This window comes from Phycodurus eques, chromosome 2 (assembly GCF_024500275.1).
Source record: "Phycodurus eques isolate BA_2022a chromosome 2, UOR_Pequ_1.1, whole genome shotgun sequence".
NCBI classification, from domain to species: domain Eukaryota; kingdom Metazoa; phylum Chordata; class Actinopteri; order Syngnathiformes; family Syngnathidae; genus Phycodurus; species Phycodurus eques.
Window position 1 is genome coordinate 4,176,313 of NC_084526.1, and position 19,287 is coordinate 4,195,599.

Here is a 19,287-nt window from a genome sequence, read left to right on the forward strand (position 1 = left end):
CAAGTCAGATTGGGGGAAACATGGCGTAATAATTATGAGCTTTATTCTAACACAAGACACAAAATACATTGAACTGTATTTGCAGAAGAGCATTTGCCTCTCATCAGGACGACACTACATCATACTAAAAATTGAGTCATAAAGTCGAAGTGGAATGAAAGGCACCTTGATCCCTCACGTATATATGGAGGGAGGGGGAGAGGGAGGGGCAGGGGGAGGGGGAGAGAGAGCGAGAATCTCACTGTAAGAGTGCACATCCTCCATTTCAAATGTACGTGATCTACAGCATGTAAGCTTTTCAAACATAAATGATGGCATAATGCCGACTGACAAAAATAAAAGGTAATCAAGGGTCCTTTAAAAAAAAAAAAAATATTATTATTATTTGCATTGCATTTTTAAGTTGTACAGAAAAACATTATTTACTTTTGTAACATGATGATCATGGTTCCCTTATAGGACAAATGAACAACATGAGATTGGAAAATAAATCGAATCCAATGTAACAAATGCCAAAAACAAACAAACAAATGAAGCAATATAAGGAAGTGCAGGAATGTTGAGCCCTGATGACTTTCAAAACCAGAAAAAAAAAAATTCTGGATGAAAAAAGTAACCCAAGGCAGAAGCTGTCAGGAAAACATCAGGCCACAAATCTTCAGTAAGGAGCTTTCATTTTTCACCTTCATCTACATTTATTATTTATTTATTATTTTGTAGTCTGGCTAATTAGATTGAAGGTTTACGCCTAAACAGATTTTCTTAAACCTATTGGATGGGCCAGATTTCCCATCTTATCAAATGTCACTTTATGTCGCGATGGAAAATCTTTTTCCACATAAGGTGAGGTAGATCAAACTAATCTCTGAATATAGTGGGGGGGGGGGCGACATAATGCATAAAAATCCTCTTTTCAGGTTTCTTTTGAATATATTTAAAAAGTAATACAAAATGTAAAAATACCCAGATAGAAGTCTAGGATAAGACTTCTTCCACAGCCGTGCTGAAAAAATTGCAAGCACATCAGCATTGGTCGAAGAGCTGCTTATCAAGACTCTCATTCAGGTCAGCAAATCGATATCCGGCAAATAAAAACACAATCTCTTTACGTAAAACAACCATTTTATGTGTTCAAAACCTGTGCACAAGATATTAATAATATTTAAAGAGAACAAATACAACTCTTTAACATCTGCCGTGGCTGCAGTTACAAGAAAGACTCAAGCAAATATTGGTGTTGTTGTTGGCCTGATTGCCACAAAGGGAGTGTCCCATCAGGAACCAAGCATGTGTGGTGATGTACATATTAAAATATATTTGCAAAGGCACATAAGACAAGTACATCGGGGAAAGTGTTTGACAGAAATAGCCGTTTAGATCAAGGCTTTCAGCCAGCCTGCTTTGTGGTCTAATCAGTCTGTTGCCTTTTATAAACTGTTTTCTCTATTTCCCGTAAAATTTCTTGTTGAGCAAGAAAATGAGCAGGTTGACATTTATTGTCGCCCTGTCGAAGAGTTTCATCACTGCCACGCCTTCGTACTGCAGTTGGAGTAGATCCTGAGAGCAATAGGAGAAGCAAGAAAAATCAAAATTAAGTAAACTACTTACAATTTCTGTACTAACAGTCATGTAAACGCATATCATCAAGCATACCTGATATTCTAACTGTAACGTCTCCAAGTGTACTCCCATAAACTTGGCCTTCACGTCAAACACTCCAACAGTCTCGGCTGGAGAAATCTCAAAAATAACATTCTTGAACCTATGAGGAGAACAACATCAATATCAGTTTTCAACTTGACAAACACTTGAAAATTCAACATTTCAACCCCACACATAAGATTCAATATTACTTATAAAATTTATTATTTTTATCACACAGTATTGAATTACTATAAAATTATATATAACACTGGTCAACAACAAATGTATTGTCTAAGGCTTTTTAGCTGATTTAGGACAAATTTGATGTGCTGCATCACATTATATCACATTGGTTTTGCTCAATCAGGTTTTTAAATTACAGACACATTTTTGTTTACATGTACAGCAGGTTTTTCCCGGTAGAAGTTCAAACAGAGGTGCATGCCCTAAATTTTGAACATGACGACGTAACATTCATCTTACAGGTACTTAGTTTTATCAATGTCTACTATTCAATTTACAGTAGCAAAGTTTGTTACATTTGATTAATAAACTGTTAAATTGGCATAAAAACCTGACCCGAAAGAGAGAACATTTTCAGATTCAGCGATGCAAAATTGTCCTAAATCAGTTGAAAAAACATATATAACTTACAAAAACAAAATCTTGTAACCAGTGTAATCATCACATTTTGAAAACAAATAATTGTGTTGTTCATTTTATAATGTTCATTGTTATAATGTTATGGATGTCTGCTGATTGTCCGAACCAAGACAATTGGTATTGCTATCTCATAATGAGGGTAAGGTCTCCATTTCGAACATCAACTTAAGTTACAAATACTGTAGGGTTCCTTGGCAAGTGCAGAACTTACTGGTTAGGCTGGAGATCCTCTACTGAAAGCAGTACCCCCTTCTCATATAGACGTGAGGCAGTGTATTTCTGTGAAACTTGTTTACTTTTCTTGGCCTTGTTGACACCAGGCTTTGACAGCCTGAGGAGAACATAAACATCGTTCAGCATACAGCATAGGATTCTTAAGCTAAATCGTTAGGAAGAAACAAGAAATGAAACACCTACTTGCCCTTGCTGGCCAAGTTGTCCATGCACGTCTTAATATACTGATTGTATGAATCGATCTGCACATTGTAAAACTTGGTCTTTGAATTCAGCGCAGTGTTTGTTTGCTGGAGTTTTACGAGTTCAGCTTTTCTGCGTTGGCGATAACGTCTCTGATTTCTGATGTCCTGTAATACACAGACAAATTGTACGATTGTATACATTTTACAATTTGATCATTAACACCAAGATAATATTTCATTCTTTTAACCTTGGCTATGTCATTGATGAGGTCCTGATAGCGGTTCTCAGGATTAACTCTGCCAAGCTCTGCTAGTAGTTGTAGGTTACTCCTGATCTTCTCCTTTTTTCCCTGTAATGTTAGGCTGTCGTCCACCACTGGCTTGACCTGCTTTATTTTCTCTGGAGTCTTAGCATCACGGATGGCCCTCCTCTGCATCGCACGCTGGTAGTCTGCTTCCTAGAACCACAAAACAAAATGTAGGAAGCGTAGCCTGAGAATCTTCTATTGCGTGTGATAGTAAAAGAGTAATGGCAGTCTGGTATAATAGTTAACACATTTATAGCCCAAAAGGTCTGAAAACAGGGAAATATTCCCATTCAGATTAAATGCAATGCAGGGGTTGGTGTCTGCCTGTCTTCTAGTGTGGGTCTGGTTTGGTTGCAGTTGTAACTCACTGAAACTGATAGAGAGAAAAACAATATTTGTTGGTATTTTGACCTGCTCTGGACCAGCAGATGAGTCCAGTATCTCAGTCAGAGTCTCCCCAGGCTGGAACCGGATCACATCCACAATCAGCCTTTTGGTGCTAAAATGACATGGCAGAAAATTACACTTATGAAGCTGTTAAATTAATCGAAGATACAAGAACTTACTTGAGTAGGAGGGTCTTGGCATCCACTTCACTATTGGCCTCACCGGGGACATCAAATTTGTTTGTCAGTGTAAGTGAAACCTCAGTTTTGCCCATCAGCTCTTTGTTGGGGTCACCAGGAGGAAGAGGATTTTCACCTATTTAACACAGTATATAACAACACCTTGATATCAGTACGCAGTTGGAATATTCTCTATTATCTATGATAATCTATTCCTGCACAGTCTCCATTAGTAGTGTCGTGGAACATATAGCTGCCTTTAAGGCAAATGACGTGCGTTCGATTCTCTGCTAGGGCTCCCAAAACCCAGCCACTACCATCCCCAAGCCCAGATAAATAGGACGGCTGAGTCATGAAGGGCATCTGGTGTAAAAACTGTGCCAAACAAATCATGTGAGTGACTCGTTACGGCAAATCTTGATGGGATGACACACGTCACGACAACATGTAATACTCTATTCCTGGTTGCTGTTCATTTCATTCATTCAGTCGCTACGAAATATCCTGTTTAGGGTCACGTGTGAGCTTGAGCCTCGCAATAAGGCAGGTCACAACAGCCTGTTAAAAAGACTGAATTGAAATTGAAATTTCTGCAATTTAGTTGTCGGAAATTATGAGAGACCCGCCTTGTACTATACACCTGCCACTTAGACTATTCCGATTGGTTGGATATTGTCACTTGCTTTGGACATCGTCTGAAATATGCCAAAATGCAGATGCAAATAATTTGTGACATTTGTGGAAATAGATGTGTATCATTGTGATTCTTTATATGCCATTATGTCACCAAATAATTTCCAGAAGATTATAGCTAGGTAATGTAGCTCATGCAAATAAAGACCAAACCCAGCTCACAAAGACGACCGTGCTTTTTCCCCTGCAGGACTCACAACTGTCGCCTCCTCCATGTTGGAGATGTCACAAAATTTCACACACAGTGCTTATATTTGGAATTTACATCTACCCATTATGAGTCATTTCAACGATCATACAATATCGGATGCGTATACGTCAGGCTTAAAGCCCGACAAGGTGTACAATTATCAGGGATTAATGGTCGACATGGAGGCATCAACAGATGCGCACCGCGCATGTAAATAATTTTGAGACAAATCTCTCCAATTATGACAATGAAGAGTCATTCCAACATCATAACTTTGAATATAAATGTGATTCAGTACTCCAGAAAATAGATTTTCTAGTTTGACAATGTTAAATAACAACCACGGGTATGACAATAAAATCTGTTTATTATTATTACACATATTTGGTATATTTATACAGAGGCTGAAATAAGTATTTAACACGTCACCATTTTTCTCATTAAATATATTTCCAAAGGTGCTATTGACATGAACATTTTACCAGATGTTGGGAACAACCCAAGTACTCCCTCCATACAGAGAAAGTCGAACAAATAAGATCAGAAATTAGGTTGTGTGTAATAATGTGAAATGACAAAGGGGGAAAGTATTGAACATGCCAACTGGTATTTAATACATTGTACAAAAGGCTTTATTTGCAATGACAGCTTCAAGACACCTCCTGTCTGGAGAAACTAGTTGCATTTATTGCTTTGGTGTGATTTTGGTCCATTCCTCTACACAAGCAGTCTTCAAATCTTGAAGGTTCTGTGGGCTTCTTTTATGGACCATGAGTTTATGTTCTTTTTATAGATTTTTGATTGGATTCAAGTCAGGTGATTGGCTGCGCCGTTCTAGCAGCTTTGTTTTTTTTTTCTTTGAAACCACTTGAGAGTTTCCTTCGCAGTATGTTTTTGATCATTATCCTGCTGAAATGTCCACCCTCGTTTCATTTTCACCATCATCCTAGATGGCAGCAGATTTCTGTCAATAATGTATCTGTACAATTGCCCATTCATCATTCCTTCAATAATGTGAAGTTTAACAGTACCATTTGCTGAACATCATGTTCCCACCTCCGAACTTCACTGTTGGTATGGTGTTTTTAGGGTGATGTGCCATTTCTCCTCTAAACGTGGTGTGCATTATGGCATCCAAACAGTTCAATTTTGCTCTCATCCGATCAGACTATATTCTCCCAGTATTTAACTTCTTTTCCTTTCGGCTTGTCCCATTAGGCCACTGTGTCTAATCCATACATCATGGCTGGCCTCACCACTGTTTTATAAACTTTGCCCTTCATCCTAGCAGAAACTCTTCTGTCACATAACACAAATGTCACCTTCCTCCGCCCATTCCAACCTGCTTGGACCTGTTTCTTCACTTCCTTACCACACTCACCCTTGCTCTGCACTGTTGACCCCAAGTATTCAAAGTCCTCCACCCTTGCTATCTCTTCTCCCTGAAGCCTCACCCTTCCCCCTCCACATCTTTCATTCATGCACATATATTGTGTCTTACTTAGGCTAATCTTTATTCCTCTGCTTTCCAGTGCATGCCTCCATCTTTCTAACTATTCCTCCACCTGCTCAATGCTTTCACTGCAGATCACAATCTCATCTGCAAACATCATGGTCGACGGGGATTCCAGTCTAACCTCATTTGTCAGCCTATCCATCACCACTGCAAACAGGAAGGGTCTCAGGGCTGATCCCTCAAGCAGTCCCACCTCCACCTTAAATTCGTTTGTCACACCTACAGCACACACCTCACCGCTGTTCTGCTGCCCTCGTATATGTCCTGTATTATTCTAACATACTTCTCTGCCACTCCAGACTTCCGCATGCAGTACCACAGTTCCTCTCTGGGTACTCTGTCATAGGCTTTCTCTAGATCTACAAAGACACAATGTAGCTCCTTGTTAGATATATTGTAGAAGTTATCATTTATTTGCTTAGCTTGCATTAGTATTATGGACAATGTTTAGAAAGAAAGATGTCTCGCCTTCAAGAAGATGACTCAGCAGGAATCATCTGAGAGAAGGACGTGGCCGGGACGTGGCAGGTGCCATGTTTTCACCTTGAAACCCTACCCTTAGTGTGTTGTGTCTTGTAGCTTAGTACGTTATGTCTTGTAAACTTAGAAACCTCCCTATTTTCAAATAAATGCAGGAGCGACGGGAGAGATTGTTTAGAGCGTGTTGAGAGGCTGTAATCTGAACAATCTCCCATGCGCCCTCCTCATGAGTAAAATGACCAACGTCTTCATTCCTTTTGTGTTTATTCATAATAATGTTTGGTGAGATAAATCCAACACTCCTTCTGACCTTCTCTGTACTTTTCCATCAACATCCTCAAGGCAAATAATGCATCTGTGGTACTCTTTCGAGGCATGAAACCATACTGTTGCTCGCAAATACTCACTTCTGTCCTGAGTCTAGCTTCCATTACTCTTTCCCATAACTTCATTGTGTGGCTCATCAACTTTATTCCTCTATAGTTCCCACAGCTCTGCACATCACCCTTGTTCTTAAAAATGGGCACCAGCACACCTTTCCTCCATTCCTCAGGCATCTTCTCACCTGCTAGAATTCTGTTGAACAAGCTGGTCAAAAACTCCACAGCCACCTCTCCTAGATGCTTCCATACTTCCACAGGTATGTCATCAGGACCAACTGCCTTTCCATTTTTCATCCTCTTTAATGCCTTTCTAACTTCCCCCTTACTAATCATTGCCACTTCCTGGTCCATCACACTTGCCTCTTCTACTCTTCCTTCGCTCTCATTTTCCTTATTCATCAACTCCTCAAAGTATTCCTTCCATCTTTCCAGCACACTACTGGCACCAGTCAACATTTCCACCTCTCTCCTGAATCACCCTAACCTGCTGCACATCCTTCCTCTCTCTATCACTCTGTCTGGTGCACCTGTATAGATCCTTTTCTCCTTCTTTAGTGTCCAACCTGGCATACATGTCATATGCCTCTTGTTAGGCCTTTGCCACCTCTACCTATGCCCTATGTCGCATCTCTCTCAGTATGTCGCATCTCTCTCAGTGTCTCACTTCTTCTGAGCTAACGTCTTTCCTTGTATGATTTCCTGTATTGTGAGGTTCCACCACCAAGTCTCCTTCTCTCCTTTCCTGCCAGAAGATACACCAAGTACTCCCCTGCCTGCCTCTCTGATCACCTTGGCTGTAGTTGTCCAGTCTTCTGGAAGCTCCTCCTGTCCACCGAGAGCCTGTCTCACCTCTTCCCGAAAAGCCGCACAACACTCTTCCTTTCTCACCTTCAACCACATGGTTCTCTGCCTTTTTCTTCTTAATCTTCCTCCCCACCACCAGAGTCATCTTACACAACACCATCCTATGCCCTACCACTACCTTACATTCGGTAACCTCCTTCAGATTACATCGTCTGCATAAAATGCAATCCACCTGCATGCTTCTACCTCCGCTCTTGTAGGTCACCCTATGTTCCTGCCTCTTCTGGAAGAAAGTGTTCCCTACAGCCATTTCCATCCTTTTTGCTAATTCTACCACCATCTGTCCCTCCAAGTTCCTTTCCTGGATGCCGTCCTAACGCATCATTTCTTCATCATCCCTGTTTCCTTCACCATGATGTCCGTTACAACCTGCACCAATCATGAATCTTTCTCTGTGTGGGATGCTCTGAACTACTACATCTAGCTCCTTCCAGAATTTCACTTTCACCTCTAGGTCACATCCTACCTGTGGGGCATAGCCGCTAATCACATTATGCATAACACCCTCAATTTCAAGTTTCAGCCTCATCACTCGATCTGATACTCTTTTCACTTCAAGACATTCTTAGCTAACTCTTCCCTTAAAATAACCCCTACTCCATTTCTCATCCTGTCTACACCATGGTAAAATAATTTCAAACCTGCCCCTAAACGTCTAGCGATACTGCCTTTCCACCTGGTCTCCTGGACACACAATATATCAACCTTTCTCCTAATCATCATGTCAACCAACTCCCAAGATTTTCCTGTCATAGTCCCAACTTTCAAAGTCCCCACATTCATTCCCCTCTTCTATTTCTGCCTAAGAACCACCAAAGCTTTCCACCTCTCCTTCGTCTTCGACCCACAGTAGCTGAATTTCCTCCAGTCCTGCAGGTTAACGGGGGCGGACGTTGTTAACCCGGGCCACGACCGATCCGGTATGGAATCCTTTAGATGAACGCTCATATTTGTTTGACAAAGTATTATGCCGGATGCCCTTCCTGACGCAACCCTCTGCCTTTATCCGGGCTTGGGACCGGCCTACAGTTTGCACTGGCTTGTGCCCCCCATCTGGCTGGATTTTCTCCCAGTATTTAACTGGCTTGTCCAAATGTTGTTCAGCAAACTTTAACCAAGCTTTGAAATGCTTTTTTTTCTTGCGTGGTGAGCATGCATACATGCCATGGCGGCAGAGTGTATTACTCACTGTTTTCCTTGTGACAACAATACCTGCTAATTCCAGTTCTTTTTGAAGCTCTCCACAGGTGGTCCTTGGCTCTTGGACAACTCTTCTGATTATTCTTTTCACTCCTCTGTCAGAAATCCTATGAGGAGCACCTGATCGAGGCAATTTTATGGTGGAATAATTGGCTTTCCACTTGTGTATTATGGCCCCAACTGTGCTCACTGGAACATTCAGAAGCTTAGATATGTTTTGCAACAATTACTTTGCGATGAGGTAGCTCATCTGCCTTTATCCATCATGAGATGTGTCTTGACTCACACCTTGGGAATCAGACTTCTTTGTCGACCATCAATTAGGACTGAACCAGTTGATATTCATTTGCACTGACAAGGGGTTGGATTGCTGTTTGATTATTGATAGGTTGTAGGTGTTGTTTTGGCTTCCCATGCTTTTTTTGCACCTCCCTTTGTTCATGTATTTAATACTTTTTCCCTGTGTCATTTCACATTTTTACACACAACTTAATTTCTGAGCTTATTTGTTCCACTTTCTTTGTATGTATGGATTATTTAGGTTGTTCCGAACATCTGGTGAAATTTTCAGGTCAATAGCACCTTTGGAATTAAATTAAGTGAGAAAAATTGTGACGTGTTAAACACTTATTTCAGCCGCTGTATGTGACGGTTGCTAGCATAATGCTAGTAACGCTGAACTCTCTCGGTCTTCGTTGACTGGGCGACAGCAAAAAAATTGTCGCAGGGTATCATTCAAAACATCAACGGTGAAGTGTTCAGTTTGTATTTGTCAGTTTTTGTGCCAGGAAGTGTCTCGATGTTTTAATCGCATATTTTGTATTTTTTTTGCATTGATTTCATCTTTCTCGTATATGAGCCGATTTAAATCTTACCGCGTTAACTCTTTGTGCTGCTTCTGTCTCTTGTTTTTTCCACTCAATTCCTCAGCAGCATCTCAGTCCCAAAGGTGTTGTTCCAAATAAAGTAAATGATTAAACCACTCATTATTGTTTTGAATTCTCTAATTTCTGTCCTCAGAGTACTTCACTTCAAAATCTGCAAAAGTACTACAAAATCTGACTGTCAGGTTGCATTAAAAAAATGTAATGATGTTTTGACAGAACTACAGTACTTGAGACGTTCAAAGGGTGTACATTATCAGCTGAGAAACATAATACATAATACTGTGTGCTTTTGTGTGCTTTCAAAAATGTAGGTGCGCTTCCAAATGCCGTAAAAAAAAACACTTTTTTTTTTTTAATATTCAAAATGTTTTGTTTTACAAAATAGAGCTGTTGTCGCAGTCCTTGAAACTTGAATATGTTTCCATACAAAAGTTGAAATTTTCCATACTTTTCCACACCTGGAAATGTATTAAATCAAATTCCAAACTTGCGTAGGAACCCTGAAAATGGCTTCAGTCCCACCATTAGTCTCACTGTAAGCTAGTCTATTTCTGGTTTGCAATTATTATCTGCAGCTGGGTCCAGAAATAGTTGAAAAGTGACAGAGGTTTTATTATATACTGTACATCCACAATTAATTTGAAATAAAACTGCTAGAGCCTATCTCAGCTATCTTTGAGCGAGGGGGGGGGGGCTGTACACTCTGAACTGGTCGCCAGCCAATGGCAGGGCACATTTAAAGAAACAACCATTCACACTCACATTCACATCTCGTGACAGTTTAGAGTCTTCAATTAACCTACCATGCATGTTTTTGGGATGTGGGAGGAAAAAAATGGTAGCCGGAGAAAACCCACACAAGCATGGGGAGAACATGCAAACTCCACACAGGGGAGGCCAGATTTGAACCCGGGTCCTCAGAACTGTGAGGCAGATGTGCTAACCAGTTAATCCACTGTGCTGCCTATTTTGAGCACATGCATCACCAAATTGTACATTTTTCATCTGGAGACTCCAGGCCTACACTGTAGCCACTGGCCAAATACTTTTGGAACTGTAATTCATTGTGTCTATCACTGTCGACATTTGTATCCACTCACCAATGAGAGACTCTACAGTGGGAACCTCTCCCAAGTCCTCCAGAAGCTCATGGATGGGATCATTGTGCTCTGGAGCAATGGCATCCTGATGGTCCAGAAGCAGCTAATAGCAAAGAAAAGTCACCTCTTAAGTGACAAAATATGGATCATGCTCAGATGCTAAAACTATGGGATGTAGTGGAGGAAAGCCCATAATACAGTGCTACCAATCTATAACGGGGGTGTCAAACTATTTTTTGTTGCAGATTCCCCCAGTGGGCCAATATGACTATGAGCCCATATAAAGGTCAGATCACCTCAAATTATTACATACAATATTTGCCAAAAAAGTATGGATAACTAGTTTTAAATCAGACGCCAGTAAAAAGTTGTATTTTAAATTTTTTTTTTTTTTTACTATTATTCCATTTATTTTGGAAGGGAGATTGGTTAAAAAAAACATTTGCTGTATCACAACATTATTAAAAGTGATGACAATTTGCAATTTTAGCAAGGAACATGAAGTTTGACACCTGTGCAATAGAAATTCACTTCCAGAACCATTTGTCTGAATTTCCACATTTTTAAATTATGTCGAGAACATTACAGCGGGACATTCATTGCAGTATATTATGTAATAGGATAAAAAGAATACTACATACTTTTCAATTGCACAACATAATCATTACGCAATTATCATAATCGTTAATAAATTATGGCTTCAATATTCATTTTATTTCAAAAAAATATATGATAGAGTGAAACAAGTGACACTTCATCAAGATGTGAGTATAAAAGCGGTTGAAATGGTAAACTATATTAAATGTTGATTAATGTTCTTAATTATAGTAAAAGTGTTGAGACGATTTACTTGTTAGACAATAATCCTCAAGAAGGGTTTTAAGGACTTTATCTGGCTCAGGAAATGGCAGTATTTTGTCAAATTCACACTTTTTAGTTGACGATAAACATTATTCAAAACATTTGGTGGGTACGTCACAGTTATATGCTTCAATTTGGAGCCAAGCAGGAGCGCACTGCGGGCTGCGCAGAGATGCGGGCTCACCCAGCATCCGGGCTTCTCTTCCGCGATCGATTAAGCTGGGAAAGCCAGGGAGTACCCCACTTGGTGGCGAATTGCAGCATTTTACGAAGCAGAGGGGGAAAAACTCAACTCCTCTGTAGCAGCGACTATGCTATGAACGAAAATGAATTTATAGAATGCTCTTCACACAAGCCAGAATGAACATACAGGCAAGGCTTTTGACATGGGAAAGTCTGCAATTGGCACGGTGTCAAACATACTGTTTTTGCTCATTTCAAACCTGTTTGAGAAATTTGACCTATGATTTTTTTTTTTCAAATATCCAGAACTATCAGTGTTATGGGCGTAATAAGTTCATTTATTTCCGTAACAAAATACAGACAATCTGCAACATGTGACAGCTCTGACAATGGGGACAATTTTAGTTAGATGTAAGATATTGAGGCAAAATCAAACTCACTGTGTGCGTGTTTATCATCTCTCCAATGGAGATGTAAATAACAGGTTTGGTGACATTGACCAGGTCAGAGTACTGATCCACATTGAATTTATCTTCAAGCAAGGGGACATCACATGCTGTCAAAAAATACCGCCTGTGAAGGAAGAGGAAAATATGCAAAAATATCATATTTGACAAAGGGGAAAAACAAATCACAACAGTTTCCTCAACATTTTATTTCTTATACAGCAATAAATATCACACCTGAACTTTTGATAAGAGTTGCCAAGATATTCATTGATGGGATTCAGGTGGGCATTATCGCCAAGAAACATCTTGTTGGAGGCAGCGTGCTGCAGCATTTTGGCTACAGAGCCCAAGTTCCGGCGTTGTTCAGTAGTTAGCTGACCACCTGCCGACATCTCAATGATATCAAAGGCATCGGGGGCAACAATTGCCGGGTTCATGTAACGGTAATACAAAAGGTTCCCCACGATCTGAAATTGCAAAATGGTTCCATTACAGGTCAGTTCATAGCATTCCTAATGTATCTTTTAATGTCTGTCCTGTTGTTGAACCAAAATAAATAAAATAATATGCAAAAGGTTTAGTCTGTGTTGATGCAAGAGAATGAAAGGCTCTTGAATGTATCAGAGCACAGCTTGTGCAGGAGGAGAGCAGAGAGAAGAATGTTCTAGCTCACCTGGAGAACACAGCTAGAGATGAGAGAGAGGTACGCCTTGACACTAAGGTTTGGCAAGGTGGAAAAGGGAGAAAGGCAAAAGACAAAAACAAAAATTATGAAACAGGAAGGGCAGGCAGAAGAGGAAAAGCAGCCAGTGGGAGAATGCTACACAGTAGATAATTTACTAAAAGGATCACACGTTCAAGACTCGATGTGGAAGAAAATATCGAAGACTGGACAGTCTAGTGGGGGTAGGCGGGTTTCTGAGCACCCCAACAGTGGTGAACTCCCCCAGTCTGATATCTCTCTCCAGAGTATAAACTGAATATCCTATTCTTGTAATTAGTGTGAAGAAATGCCTTTAAGGGCGGCATGGTAGGTGACTGATTAGCACACGAGTTCAAATCCGGCCTTGCCTATGTGGAGTTTGCATGTTCTCCCCGTGCCTGTGTAGGCATGGTAGGTTAATTAAAGACTCAAAATTGCCTGTAGCTGTGAATGTGAGTGCAAATGGTTGTTTGTTTATATGTGGCCTGCGATTGGCTGGCCACCAGTCCAGAGTTTACCCCGCCTCTCGCCCATAGTCAGCTGGGATAGGCTCCAGCCTGCCCGCGACCCTAGTAAGGATAACCGGTATGGAAGATGGAAGGATGAAGATGCTTTAATGCCTGTGGAGCATACAAGTATGTAGAGATGAAGTCAGCAAACCTTAAGCAGTTCATCCTCTGTAGCATTTGAGAACTTCTCATGCAGGGTGTCTTTAAGGACCTTGGAGATGAAACGCATCCCGTAGCTAAAGGACATGTCATTGGACAGTGTGACTCAGAGTTAAATATATGTTGGTTTGAATCATCTCACTGAATATATACTTACGGAATGTTATCTACAGAGACAATTATAGCAGAAAGGAACTTGTCAGTGATCGCCTTCATGCTCTTGATGGAGGCTTCTAGTCTGTTCCGAACTTCTTCATGGGACATTGCCTGCTCAGGTGTTACATCATAAGGCAGCTTACTGTGGACAACAAGAGACCAGGAAAAGAGATTCTGAGGTGATCTTTTGCAGATTTTTTATATAGCTGTGGGTTCCTAAAGGAGATCCTAAAATAAAATGGACTAAACAAGTATCTAAGCTGTGGAGGATAAACTATACAGACTTTATAAAAGACTTTACAAAACAATAAAAGATCATTCTCCAGAGACCGCAGCAAGACAATAGAATAGCATACTGTTGTCTTGCCTTTGTTGTAAATACTGGATATTGTTTAAATAACAAACAGAAATTAAGGAGGACATATAAAAAAATTACTTTTGAATTGAATTAATTGCTTGTGTACAAATAGTTGGGTGTCCGTAAGGCCTTAGCCACTCATCAAATGTGAAGTTAAACAAACAACCAAGTAAATTTTGAAAATAATAATAAATAAATTAATAATAATATATGATGCTAAATAAATAAATAAATAAATAAATACTAAACACTAATAATAAAGAATCTTTTTAGTTGCCCATGAAAGTGGCTTTCGGAGCCGGTCGGAATTTTGCAGAATTGTGACAGCCCAATTTGATTTGTGCATTGCATGGGCCACATATGACAAACTCAATGCCTCTGAAATGAAATGCTACAGACGCTTACTGAACATCAGATTGTTTCACAGAATATCAAACAATGAGGTATGGCTGAGAGTGAACATGGCAGATACTGCAAAAAGAAACAGTGCAGAGTGTTATACAGAGAGAGCTGAAGCATGCCAGACCATAGACTGATCAAAACAACTCCCTTTGGCATTATTGAAAGTCTGAACAAACTTGGAAGACCTAAGAGAGAATAGCAAGATGACATTAATGCAAGGTGCAAGATGATCCAGCCATCCATCCATCCGTCCATTTTCCTCTGCTTATTCAAGGTCGGGTTGTGGGGGCAGCAGCTCAAGCAGGGAACCCCAGACTTTTCCCCAGCCACTCCGTCCAGCTCTTCCGGAGGGATACCAAGGTGTTCCCAGGCCAGCCGAAAGATGCAGTCTCTCCAGCGTGTCCTGGGTCATCCGGCTGGGCCTCCCTCCCAGGGGGACATACCCAGAACACCTCACCAGGGAGGCATCCTAACCAGATGCCCATGCCACCTCATCTGGCTCCTCTAGATGCGGAGGAAGAGCAGCTTGACTTGAGCCCTCCGGGGTGACCAAGCTTCTGACACTATCTCTACGGGCGGCATTCTGCCGCAAGACTCTCCACCGCATAATGAGGGCAGCTGAGAAGATCATCGGAACCTCTCTTCCCTCCCTGCAGGACATTTACAGGACCCGCAAAGCCCTCCGCATAGCGGGGGATGCCACCCATCCATCACGCAGCCTCTTCAGTCTGGTGCCATCAAGGATGAGACTGCGGAGTCTGCGGGCCAGGACTAGCCGACTCAAAGGCAGTTTTATTCATCAGGCTGTCAGGAATCTGAACTCTCTGCCCGCTCTGCCCCCTCTACCTCTTCTCTCCTCTGCCCACCTGAACTCTGACGCCCCACAAACATGCACACACATCAATACTCACAGACAGACAGACAGACAGACACACACACACACACACACACGCACACATACTCACACACACCAAACTCAGGGTCGTACCAGCCACTTGAGCAGCATTGGGGTTTTGTCATCTAATGTATGTCTTATTTGCCTTGGTTCTCTGACCTTGACTATGTTGCACACGTCACCTGATCTTTGATATTTGCACATTCAATTCATAATTTTAATAATGTATATACCATAGTTTTATTTAGCTTTTCATATTGATATTATTTGTACTGTCTTTTGTAGCACCGTGGGCCCTTGAGTATCGTAATTTCAATCATCTGTATGTGTTACGCATATAGAAGAATTGACAATAAAAGCACCTTGAGATCCCGGACACCCTGTGGAGGAAACTCATTTCGGCCGCTTGTATCCGCGATCTTGTTCTTTCGGTCACTACCCACAGCTCGTGACCGTAGGTGAGGGTAGGATTATAGATCAACCGATAAATCGAGAGCTTTACCTTTCGGCTCAGCTTCTTCTCCACGACAGACCTAATCCACATCACTGCAGATGCTGCACCGATCCGCCTGTTGATCTTCCGCTCCACTCTTCCCTCACTTATGACCAAGACCCTGAGATACTTGAACTCGTCCACTTGGGGCACTTTCCGACTGAGGACCATGGCCTCAGATTTGGAGGTGCTCATTTTCATCCCAGGCACTTCACACTCTGCTTTGAACCGTTCCAGCGAGAGTGGGAGATCACAGCTTGACGAAGCTATCAGAACTACATCATCTGGAAAAAGCAGCAATGTGATACTGATGTCACCAATGTTCCCTCTAATTTTCCATGTGTCTGGGCAGACACACAATCTCCTTGAGCGCACTGAGGACCACTGTGAGCAACATCAGATGTGCCCGCTGTGGCCACACACCAGTATGACACCTGTTCAAAACCTTGGATCATAACAAGTTGCATGGCTTATTTTGATTTTGATAGCAAGTAAAATATTGTCTTTAAGAACTTTAACTTGTTTGGGGTCAGATTTTGCTTTGTGTGACAGCTCGTTCTTTTTCTCCGTCTTTTGCGCTCTCCCTCAATAATGTACCGATCCCCTGTCCCATCGTGAGTCTTCGTACAATTCCAACAGCTTTCAAATGACATTTCTGCTGAATATGACACTTGAGGTAGTCCAACCTCCATTCAGTCCACATTTTTTCCTCCTAAAACTCACTTGCTACTTTGGCTTCGCTGCATGTTTTGCAGAGTACACCTTTCTCACTCGAAAAGGAAAAAATCTCACCCAGTTTCATCGCTTGTTCTTCTATTTGCACCTACTCCGACAGCCATTCCATCTTAAAAGAACTGCATTTCTTTTTCACTTAGGCTTGATGAGTGGATGTGTCGCTGCCCGTTCGTTTCGCCATGATAAGGGGTTAGCGTTTGTGTCTCTTAAGTCCGCCGCACTGTTGTTAGCTCGCTAACCTGCACGGCGCGTATGGGCAGGGCACATAAGCAAGCATTGTCAATGCTATGTAGCGTAAGTGAACCGTATCGTATCATTGGCTGGGCGCCTGTCGCTCACTGAGTTACATTGCAAAATGGTACAGAAAACAATATTATTGGTCTAATTAATTAGATTATATCAGGTGTAAAATCACACATTAGTTAATACGTTTCTGTTGAATTGTATTTTTTTGTGCAGCATAGATTTTCTTGTGTGCTGAGTATGTGCTAGCGATGTGCCATTTCGCAGAGGTAGGAGTTGAAGCTCCTCCTGACAGTGGACTTTGCCAGATGTTTCCTGCCAGGTCGGACCTGCTTCTTCCTCCACCATCGCAGCCAACTCACCACCAGGTGGTGATCGGTTGACAGCTCCACCGCCCATCTCTTCACCCTAGTGTCCAAGACATGCGGCAGCAAGTCTGATGACACGACCACAAAGTCGATCATCGAACTGCGGCCAAGGGTGTCCGGGTGCCAAGTGCACCTTATGTCTGAACACGGTTTTCGTTATCCAATCCAATCCAAAAAGAGCACAGAGGTCCAATATCAGAACAACACTCGGGTTCTGGTCTTGGATGGATGGATGATTTTGTCTGGACAGATTCTGTTTATGTGATTTCTTGACTGGAGGTAATCAGGCTTGGGTGTGATCAGTAAAAATTAACCAAAAATTGTGATTAGCCACAATTAATTCATGATTTAACAAATTACTTTTCCACACAGGGCCAGGTAACAGATTTGTTTTCCTTAATGAAATCACCATGTAAAAATAGCATTTAAGTTTACTTGGGTTATAGTTGTCTGATATTTACATTTCTTTGATTATCTGAAACAAAGTAGCGAAACTATGCAAAAAGAAAAGAATTTGAGAAGGGGTTCAATACTTTTTTACAGCACTGTAATGATCTTTGGTGCTATTTTGACAAAATCATGTCACAGACATGTTATTAAAACACCTGTAGACTGTTTTAAATAGTGAAAAAAAAACGTATTTGTATGTTGTTTACATTCATAGATTGACTTGAATCTTGGGGGGGGAAAAAAGACATCTGTCAAGTACCATTGAATTTTTGACTTCGATCAGTTTGTCTACTTCATGGTAAAATCTGTTAAACTGTCACTTGTATTCCAACACTGACAACCTCCCCTCTATCTCACCTGGCCTCTCCGGTCTGGGTTTCCATCTGGTTGACCCAGCTCTTATAGATGTCCACTGGGTCAGTCTTGACGTTAAGCGTTTTGTCATCCATGATCTCCTTCACAACCGGTGCCAAGATCTGTCTCAGTGCATTCTGGCCCCTCGCACCTCGGTGGAAACTTACCACCATTTTTATGACAGTTGGATTTCCTGTGACAATCTCCTTCATCTGGTCAACTTTTGACCTGCAGAAAGTTAATTAACACGGGGGGGTTATGCTACACCTTTTTGACACAGAGTTTTAAGGTTAATATTCCAGAATATGTCATGTTTACATTTATAATAAATGCATTTCATCTCATCAATTAATTTTGTTAATTTCACTCCACCAATAACAGGAATCAAGTTTTCATTAGTTGTGAGCCAAAATAACATTTTTCGGTCACCTTTTAACTGAAGAATATTAACTTTCACTCACCTTTGAAATATCCTACGACGAGCTCGATACAAAGGTATTTAAATTAGGGCTAGGACGTTCATTTCAATGAATTACAGAAAAAAATAAAGAACTCATTTTATCAGTTTTTTTTTCCTGGACTCCAGGAAGCAAAATAACTTTTCACATTGCCCTATTTGCCCTATTTCCTGGTACCTCTATGACACTGAGGCACAAAAGAAGGGACATCAGCATGCCTGAACGAATGACACAAGACTACGTTGTTTGGCAAATGGAAAGAAATTGCATCGTTGTGCAAATTGTGCAACAAAGACTTTGCCTATCACCAAAGCACTCCAAGCCAACGCTATCACATTAATGCAAAACGTTGCAATGAGAATAGACAACGGGGCTAACGTTAGCGCCAACAGTACAAGCAAGGCTGGTTTGTCTCAGCAAGTGGCTGAAAGAGGAGAAGAAATAGAACTGGTGGTATTATGGGTTATATGGGTATGACATAAATATGGCCTGTATTGCAATAGAGATTCTTGCTGTTGATGAAGTGCTTGAGTTTACAAACACAATTTAAAATCATAAATAAAATCTAACGTCACTTCGTGATTTAGAGCAGGGGTGT

The 19,287-nt window shown here is 41.1% G+C and overlaps 1 protein-coding gene across 1 annotated transcript in view; it reads right to left on the reverse strand.

Moving 5' to 3' along the window:
* Positions 1-26: 26 nt before the first annotated feature.
* The window catches only part of iqgap1 (IQ motif containing GTPase activating protein 1), a 94,922-nt gene continuing 75,661 nt past the window's right edge, over positions 27-19,287 (reverse strand). Inside the window, 13 exon segments of the mRNA XM_061664402.1 lie at positions 27-1,557; positions 1,654-1,762; positions 2,519-2,638; positions 2,725-2,891; positions 2,975-3,184; positions 3,446-3,533; positions 3,601-3,736; positions 10,914-11,016; positions 12,398-12,530; positions 12,641-12,873; positions 13,770-13,854; positions 13,935-14,075; positions 18,235-18,459. Of these exon segments, the coding sequence (XP_061520386.1) occupies positions 1,444-1,557; positions 1,654-1,762; positions 2,519-2,638; positions 2,725-2,891; positions 2,975-3,184; positions 3,446-3,533; positions 3,601-3,736; positions 10,914-11,016; positions 12,398-12,530; positions 12,641-12,873; positions 13,770-13,854; positions 13,935-14,075; positions 18,235-18,459 (1,864 nt within the window). The 3' untranslated portion in view covers positions 27-1,443.